Source organism: Ascaphus truei, chromosome 5, assembly GCF_040206685.1.
Source record: "Ascaphus truei isolate aAscTru1 chromosome 5, aAscTru1.hap1, whole genome shotgun sequence".
NCBI classification, from domain to species: Eukaryota; Metazoa; Chordata; class Amphibia; order Anura; family Ascaphidae; genus Ascaphus; species Ascaphus truei.
In genome coordinates, this window is record NC_134487.1 from 309,121,862 (window position 1) to 309,131,536 (window position 9,675).

At 58.4% G+C, this 9,675-nt stretch overlaps 1 protein-coding gene across 1 annotated transcript in view; it reads right to left on the reverse strand.

Annotated features, from left to right (window-relative positions):
* Positions 1–3,752, reverse strand: part of CCND2 (cyclin D2) — a 69,581-nt gene extending 65,829 nt beyond the window's left edge. Inside the window, 1 exon segment of the mRNA XM_075603084.1 lies at positions 3,508–3,752. Within this exon segment, the coding sequence (XP_075459199.1) occupies positions 3,508–3,702 (195 nt within the window). The 5' untranslated portion in view covers positions 3,703–3,752.
* Between the last annotated feature and the right edge of the window lie 5,923 nt (positions 3,753–9,675).

The following is a 9,675-nucleotide window of genomic DNA, read 5'->3' on the forward strand; positions in this document are numbered from 1 at the left end:
TGCATGTCCCCTACCTTCCCCTAAACCCCGAGGCAAATGGGGTTACCACCATGGAGTAAGAAATATATATTAATATTATTATTACTGTTCTCCTCTAAAAAGCATTACATGTCAAAATAAAATTAAGAAAACAACCGAAAGAAAGGGGAAGGAAAAGCCCAGAGCCTCTGTATATGTGGGCACCAGAGACCCCCCACATGGCACAGGGCAGCAGAGACCCCCACATGGCACAGGGCACCAGAGACCCCCACATGGCACAGGGCACCAGAGACCCCCACATGGCACAGGGCACCAGAGACCCCCACATGGCACAGGGCACCAGAGACCCCAACATTGCACAGGAGACCCCCACATTGCACAGGGGACCACCCACAGGGCACCAGAGAGCCCACAGGGCACCAGAGAGCTCCACAGGGCTCCAGATTCCCCCACATTGCACAGGGATCCCCAACTTGGCACAGGGATCCCCACAGGGCTTCTTCAATAATAACTTCACCTCCCTTCTCTCATTCAGCAGCCAAACTTTTTATACCACTTTTTAAATAGTTATTTTCCTCCAACATTACTTGGTGAAAACAATCAGCAACACTCATGCGCCTTTCCACACTCACACTCTCTATATACGCACATACATATATATTATATATATATATACATGCATATATAAAGACACACACACTAATATATATATATATAGTACGCACCATACATACATACTCACACTCACTATACGCACATACATACACACACACTAACTATATATATATATATATATATATATATATATATATATATATATATATATATATATACATATATACACCACACTTATTAAGGTTATGGTGGGTAAAAAAAGCGACTAAAACCCTCCACAGTAAAGCATAAAGCAACTGTAATTACCGACTCTTATCTCATTTGAGCAAATACAGCAATCAACCTCACACTGATGATACCCATCAAGGTTGAAACATGTCTGGTGAGTGGGTTTACTGGCTTTGCATCTCCCAAGCCCTTGCTTAAAAGCTGTGTCTAAAGCAGCATGCACTGGCCTAAGGGTTGCTCATGTAATGTGAGCATGAGATAAAAGGTGGCACTGTGTGCTCATTTGCATGTCATTTCCAGAATCCCTTGCTGCAGTGGAAGTGCATGTGTGCTGGGTGATAATGGTGAAAGACAGGGTTGCAGACCTGTCTAAGACATGCAAATGAATATACAGGAATATTTACAGTTGCGCTATATATATATATATATATATATATATATATATATATATATATATATATATATATATATATATAATATATATATATATAATATATATACAGTGTTCGACAAACCTATACATTTGCTGGCCCCGGGCGAGTGATTAACCCCCGGGCGAGTAAATATTGGCCCAAGTGTGTGTGTGTGTGTGTGTGTGTGTGTGTGTGTGGTGTGTGTGTGTGTGTGTGTGTGTGTGTGTGTGTGTGTGTGTGTGTGTGTGTGTGTGTGTGTGTGTGTGTGTGTGTGTGTGTGTGTGTGTGTGTGTATATATATACATACACTATCTCTCTCTATACACACACACACACACACACACACACGAACGTGTTAAAGTGAAAAATATTTATTACAACAGTTAAACCTTTTATAATACATTTTTTTCACTTTTCACCAAGTCCTGGGGTGCTGCTACTGTTTCCCTTTATTCCTAATCCTTTTCAGTTAATGCACCCGGGTATGTATATATTGCATTAAACGTATGTAGCCTGTTCAATTATTGCATGTAACATAAAAGCCACAATCTTCCAACGTACAACACACCAATCTCTGCAGACAATGTGATATATTGCTAGAAGAAAGAAAAACCAGCAAAGAATACAGTCCGCCTGGAAATGCAGGCTCCTGCAGCCAAGGTGGGGGCTGTCAGAGGCTCCTGCAGCCAAGGTGGGGGGTCAGAGGGTCCTGCAGCAAGGTGGGGGGTCAGAGGGTCCTGCAGCCAAGGTGGGGGGTCAGAGGGTCCTGCAGCCAGGTGGGGGCTGTCAGAGGCTCCTGCAGCCAAGGTGGGGGGTCAGAGGGTCCCTGCAGCCAAGGTGGGGGCTGTCAGAGGCTCCTGCAGCCAAGGTGGGGGTCAGAGGGTCCTGCAGCAAGGGTGGGTGCTGTCAGGGGCTCCTGCAGCCAAGGTGGGGGCTGTCAGAGGGTCCTGCAGCCAAGGTGGGTGGGGGCTGTCAGAGGGTCCTGCAGCCAAGGTGGGGGCTGTCATAGTCCCTGCAGCCAAGGTGGGGGCTGTCATAGTCCCTGCAGCCAAGGTGGGGGCTGTCATAGTCCCTGCAGCCAAGGTGGGGGGCTGTCAGAGAGTCCCTGCAGCCAAGGTGGGGGCTGTCAGAGGGTCCTGCAGCCAAGGTGGGGGCTGTCATAGTCCCTGCAGCCAAGGTGGGGGCTGTCAGAGGGTCCTGCAGCCAAGGTGGGGGCTGTCAGAGGGTCCTGCAGCCAAGGTGGGGGCTGTCAGAGGGTCCTGCAGCCAAGGTGGGGGCTGTCAGAGGGTCCTGCAGCCAAGGCGGGGGCTGTCAGAGGGTCCTGCAGCCAAGGCGGGGGCTGTCCATAGTCCCTGCAGCCAAGGTGGGGGCTGTCATAGTCCCTTCAGCCAAGGTGGGGGCTGTCAGAGGGTCCTGCAGCCAAGGTGGAGGCTGTCAGAGGGTCCTGCAGCCAAGGTGGGGGCTGTCACAGTTCCTGCAGCCAAGGTGGGGGCTGTCAGAGGGTTTCTGCAGCCAAGATGGGGGCTGCCAGAGGGTTCCTGCAGCCAAGGTGGGGGCTGTCACAGTCCCTGCAGCCAAGGTGGGGGCTGTCAGAGGGTTCCTGCAGCCAAGGTGGGGGCTGTCAGAGGGTCCCTGCAGCCAAGGTGGGGGCTGTCACAGTCCCTGCAGCCAAGGTGGGGCTGTCAGAGGGTTCCTGCAGCCAAGGTGGGGGCTGTCAGAGGGTCCCTGCAGCAAGGTGGGGGCTGTCAAAGGGTCCCTGCAGCCAAGGTGGGGGCTGTCAGAGGGTCCTGCAGCCAAGGTGGGGGCTGTCACAGTCCTGTAGCCAAGTGGGGGCTGTCAGAGGGTCCTGCAGCCAAGGTGGGGGCTGTCACAGTCCCTGCAGCCAAGGTGGGGGCTGTCAGAGGGTTTCTGCAGCCAAGGTGGGGGCTGTCAGAGGGTCCCTGCAGCCAAGGTGGGGGCTGTCAGAGGGTCCTGGCAGCCAAGGTGGGGGCTGTCCACAGTCCCTGCAGCCAAGGTGGGGGCTGTCACAGTCCCTGCAGCCAAGGTGGGGGGCTGTCAGAGGGTCCCTGCAGCCAAGGTGGGGGCTGTCAGAGGGTCCTGCAGCCAAGGTGGGGGCTGTCAGAGGGTCCTGCAGCCAAGGTGGGGGCTGTCAGAGGGTCCTGCAAGAAGCCAAAGCTAGGTCCTGCCATGAGCACCGATATATATGAGTGTGTACACACACACACACAACACACACACAGCTGTGACTAGGGCACATTATATGTATACCAACCTCCAGCATCCACGTTGCCACCATCCTGCGCATGAAGGGCTGCACATCCTTCTGCACGCATTTGAAGTAGGAACATTGCGGCAGATAGCGCTCCTCTACAGTCAACAAATTGTGCAAAACGCGGTCATCAAAGAGCAGCGCCGGGTCAGTCTGCGCTCTCCGGACAGCGTCCGCCTCGCAGCACAGCAGCTCCATTCTCCTGTGTGTGCCCAGTGCTAGTGACTTTCACTCCCCCCCTTCCTCTCTCCTCCTTCCCCCCTCTCCTCCTCCCCCCCTCTCCTCCTCCCCCCCTCCTCCTCCCCCCCCCTCTCTCCTCCTCCCCCCCCTCTCTCCTCCTCCCCCCCCCTCTCTCCTCCTCCCCCCCTCCCCTCTTCTCCACCCTCCTGCAATGTGTAGTGACTTTCACTATCCTCCTGCTCCTCCTCTCCAATGTGTGGGGGCTGCAGGGCTGTGCTCCTCTCCCCTCCTGCGCCTCTCTGGCTGAGTGACGCAAGCTCACCCGGCAGCTCAGCTCCTGTCCCCCCCTGCGCCTCTCTGGCTGAGTGACGCAAGCTCACCCGGCAGCTCAGCTCATGTCCCCCCTGCGCCTCTCTGGCTGAGTGACGCAAGCTCACCCGGCAGCTCGGCTCATGTCCCCCCCTGCGCCTCTCTGGCTGAGTGACGCAAGCTCACCCGGCAGCTCAGCTCCTGTCCCCCCTGCGCCTCTCTGGCTGAGTGACGCAAGCTCACCCGGCAGCTCAGCTCCTGTCCCCCCCTGCGCCTCTCTGGCTGAGTGACGCAAGCTCACCCGGCAGCTCAGCTCATGTCCCCCCTGCGCCTCTCTGGCTGAGTGACGCAAGCTCACCCGGCAGCTCAGCTCATGTCCCCCCTGCGCCTCTCTGGCTGAGTGACGCAAGCTCACCCGGCAGCTCAGCTCCTCTCCCCTCCTGCGCCTCTCTGGCTGAGTGACGCAAGCTCACCCGGCAGCTCAGCTCATGTCCCCCCTGCGCCTCTCTGGCTGAGTGACGCAAGCTCACCCGGCAGCTCAGCTCCTGTCCCCCCCTGCGCCTCTCTGGCTGAGTGACGCAAGCTCACCCGGCAGCTCAGCTCCTGTCCCCCCCTGCGCCTCTCTGGCTGAGTGACGCAAGCTCGGCTCCTGTCCCCCCTGCGCTTCTCTTGCTGAGTGACGCAAGCTCACCCGGCAGCTCGGCTCATGTCCCCCCCTGCGCCTCTGGCGGAGTGACGCAAGCTCACCCGGCAGCTCGGCTCCTGTCCCCTCCTGCGCCTCTCGGGGTGAGTGACGCAAGCTCGCCCTGCAGCTCGGCTCCTCCCCCCCCTGCGCCTCTCGGGGTGAGTGACGCAAGCTCGCCCTGCAGCTCGGCTCCTCCCCCCCCTGCGCCTCTCGGGGTGAGTGACGCAAGCTCGCCCGGCAGCTCGTCTCCTGTTACCCCTGCGCCTCTCGGGGTGAGTGACGCAAGCTCGCCCGGCAGCTCGGCTCCTCTCCCCTCCTGCGCCTCTCGGGCTGAGTGACGCAGGCTCGCCCTGCAGCTCGGCTCCTGACCCCCTGCGCCTCTCGGGCGGAGTGACGCAAGCTCGCCCTGCAGCTCGGCTCCTCCCCCCCCTGCGCCTCTCGGGGTGAGTGACGCAAGCTCGCCCGGCAGCTCGGCTCCTCTCCCCCCTGCGCCTCTCGGGGTGAGTGACGCAAGCTCGCCCTGCAGCTCGGCTCCTGTTACCCCTGCGCCTCTCGGGGTGAGTGACGCAAGCTCGCCCGGCAGCTCGGCTCCTGTCACCCCTGCGCCTCTCGGGGTGAGTGACGCAAGCTCACCCGGCAGCTCGGCTCCTGACCCCCTGCGCCTCTCGGGCGGAGTGACGCAAGCTCGCCCTGCAGCTCGGCTCCTCCCCCCCCTGCGCCTCTCAGGGTGAGTGACGCAAGCTCGCCCTGCAGCTCGGCTCCTCCCCCCCCTGCGCCTCTCGGGGTGAGTGACGCAAGCTCGCCCTGCAGCTCGGCTCCTCCCCCCCCTGTGCCTCTCGGGGTGAGTGACGCAAGCTCGCCCGGCAGCTCGGCTCCTGTCCCCCCTGCGCCTCTCGGGCTGAGTGACGCAAGCTCGCCCGGCAGCTCGTCTCCTGTTACCCCTGCGCCTCTCGGGGTGAGTGACGCAAGCTCGCCCGGCAGCTCGGCTCCTCTCCCCTCCTGCGCCTCTCGGGCTGAGTGACGCAGGCTCGCCCTGCAGCTCGGCTCCTGACCCCCTGCGCCTCTCGGGCGGAGTGACGCAAGCTCGCCCTGCAGCTCGGCTCCTCCCCCCCCTGCGCCTCTCGGGGTGAGTGACGCAAGCTCGCCCAGCAGCTCGGCTCCTGTCCCCCCTGAGCCTCTCGGGGTGAGTGACGCAAGCTCGCCCGGCAGCTCGGCTCCTCTCCCCCCTGCGCCTCTCGGGGTGAGTGACGCAAGCTCGCCCTGCAGCTCGGCTCCTGTTACCCCTGCGCCTCTCGGGGTGAGTGACGCAAGCTCGCCCGGCAGCTCGGCTCCTGTCCCCTCTGCGCCTCTCTGGCTGAGTGACGCAAGCTCGCCCTGCAGCTCGGCTCCTCTCCCCTCCTCCGCCTCTCGGGGTGAGTGACGCAAGCTCGCCCTGCAGCTTGGCTCCTCTCCCCCCCTGCGCCTCTCGGGGTGAGTGACGCAAGCTCGCCCGGCAGCTCGGCTCCTCTCCCCCCCTGCGCCTCTCGGGGTGAGTGACGCAAGCTCGCCCGGCAGCTCGGCTCCTCTCCCCCCCTGCGCCTCTCGGGGTGAGTGACGCAAGCTCGCCCGGCAGCTCGGCTCCTCTCCCCCCCTGCGCCTCTCGGGGTGAGTGACGCACGCTCGCCCTGCAGCTCGTGTTATTATGTAGAGCAGCAGCTGGCCAGACGTAACTTCAAAGTTTTTTTCCGCTCTCACTCTCTCTAGCTAACAAAAAAGCAGGGGCCCTGCTATAGGTCTCACACACAGCACACACAGCTCACAAAGTACACAGCACACAGCTCGCAAAGTGCACACACACCACACACAGTGCACAGAAAGCACAAACACAGCATGCACACAAAGCACAAACACCGCGTGCACAAAGCTCGCACAAAGCACACACAACACACAAAGTGCACACATAGCGTGCACAAAACACACAGCATACACAGTGTGCACACACAGTGCGCACAAAGCTCGCACACACAAAGTGCACACACACAAAGCAAACACACACAGACACAACCAACACGCACACAGCACACAGCGGGCACACCACGCACACAGCTCGCACACACAGCTCACAGAACACAGACACAGAACGCGCACACACAGCTCACACAGAACACACACACACAGCTCACACAGAACGCACACACAGCGCACAGGCCGCACAGCACACACACAAACACACACACTGCGCACACAGAACACCACACACAACGCTCACACACCACACACAGCTCTCACACAGCGTGCACGCACATAGCACACAGCATGCACACACAGCACACGGCGTGCACACAGCTCGCACACACCATGCACAGCTCACACACAGCGCAGAACATCCAGCGCGCGCACACAGCATGCACAGATGACACACAGCGCACGCTCACAGCACATATACAGCACTCTCATACACAGCTCGCACACAGCGTACACAGCTCATACACAGCGCAGAGGACACACAGCGCTCACACACGGTACACACACACAGCACACACAGTGAGCACACACAGCTCACCCAAAGCACGCACACATACAGCACGCACACACAGCATGCAGAGTGCACACAGCTCACACCACACACAGTGCACACGCAGCACACACAGCACACACAATACACAGCGCGCACATAGTACACAGCACACAGCTCGCACACACACAGCACACAGTGTGCACACAGAGCTCACAGAGGATGCACACACACACACTCACAGCGCGCACACACACAGCACACACAGCGCGCGCGCACACACAGCGTGCTCACAGCGCACACAGAGCATGCACACAGCTCACGCACAGCACACACTCAACGCGCGCGCACACAGTACACACAGCTCACACTCGGCTCACTCACACAGAGCACACACAGCGCACGCAGAGCACTTACACAGCGCACAGTGCACACACAGCGCACAGCTTACTGCTTGCACAGCACACACACACAGCGCAGAGCACTCACACAGCACACAGCTTACTGCTTGCACACAGCACTCACACCTCACACAGCAACACACAGCACACACAAACAGCGCAGAGCACTCACACAGCACACACAGCGCAGAGCATTCACACACAGCTCACAGCGCTCAAAGCACACAACGCACACACAGCGAACAGCACACACACAGCATCTCACACAGCGCACAGCACACAGAGCACCCCCTCCCCCGCGTAACCTCTACTACCAGCACCCATGCCTGTATTGTATTTTGTAAAGTGTACACGGTTGGCGCTAAATAAATACATTTATATATATATTAGCATGGCATTCATTTGAGAGGCACTAAAGTGTGTGATTAGCATTGTAACTTTTTTCTGGCACCCCCCACCCCCCCCAATTCAAAGTCTTACAAGTTGGCGGTGTGATGGGTTGTATCTTTTGCCTAATATTAGTGGCTTTAACACACTTTTGGCCGGTTTTAAGTTAAAAGCTGCCCAGTGTCGCAACTTGTAAATGCCCCTTCCCCCTGCTTCCTCCTATACTTAGGTACCTGCTGGCACATACACCCTTTTTGTGATCTTAGTGTCCAATGTGCTTAAAAATACAATTTTGCCAATGAAATCTGCTTAGAGCTGGAGGATCCGCACAGTGCTAATATCCCATGCACAAGAATTAGATTGTAAACTCTTGGGAGCAGTAACTTATGGTGCATGGGAAATTGTACTGTATGTACAGCGCTGCATACATTCTCAGCATTATATAAGAAACGGATAGTTAGAACAATACAAATGCAATAAACCTTAATGCTGGGGAGAGAAGTCTTTCATATTTTATATTTTGTGCTCATATCCCATGATTTTTTTTAAAGGCGTAAAAAGTATTTTCAGAAGGTTACAGAGGTTATCAGCCCCCCCCCCCCATCCCCAGGTTATCAGCCTCCCCCACCATCCCCAGGTTATCAGCCTCCTCCCCCCCATCCCCAGGCTATCAGCCTCCCCCCCATCCCAAAGCTATCAGCCTCCCCCCCCCCCCCATCCCCAGGTTATCAGCCTCCCCCACCATCCCCAGGTTATCAGCCTCCTCCCCCCCATCCCCAGGCTATCAGCCTCCCCCCCATCCCAAAGCTATCAGCCTCCCCCCCCCCCCCATCCCCAGGTTATCAGCCTCCTCCCCCCCATCCCCAGGCTATTAGCCTCCCCCCCATCCCAAAGCTATCAGCCTCCCCCCCCCCCCATCCCCAGGTTATCAGCCTCCTCCCCCCCATCCCCAGGCTATCAGCCTCCCCCCCATCCCAAAGCTATCAGCCTCCCCCCCCCCCCCCATCTCCAGGCTATCAGCCTTCCCCAGGCTATCAGCCTCCCCCTTCCCCAGGCTATCAGCCTCCCCATCCCCAGGATATCAGCCCCCCAGGCTATCAGCCCCCCCCATCCCCAGGCTATCAGCCTCCCCCCCCCCCATCCACAGGCTATCAGCCTCCCCCCCATCTCCAGTCTATCAGCCTCCCCCCCATCCCCAGGCTATCAGCCTCCCCTCCTTCATCCCCAGGCTATTAGCCTCCCCCCCCCATCCCCAGGCTATCAGCCCCACCCCATCCCAAAGCTATCAGCCATCTCCAGGCTGTCAGCCTCCCACCTCCATCCCCAGGCTATCAGCCTCCCATCTCCATCCCCAGGCTATCAGCCTCCCACCTCCATCCCCAGGCTATCAGCCTCCCACCTCCATCCCCAGGCTATCAGCCTCCCACCTCCATCCCCAGGCTATCAGCCTCCCACCTCCATCCCCAGGCTATCAGCCTCCCACCTCCATCCCCAGGCTATCAGCCTCCCACCTCCATCCCCAGGCTGTCAGCCTTCCACCTCCATCCCCAGGCTATCAGCCTCCCACCTCCATCCCCAGGCTATCAGCCTCCCACCTCCGTCCCCAGGCTATCAGCCTCCCACCTCCATCCCCAGGCTATCAGCCTCCCACCTCCATCCCCAGGCTGTCAGCCTCCCACCTCCATCCCCAGGCTATCAGCCTCCCACCTCCATCC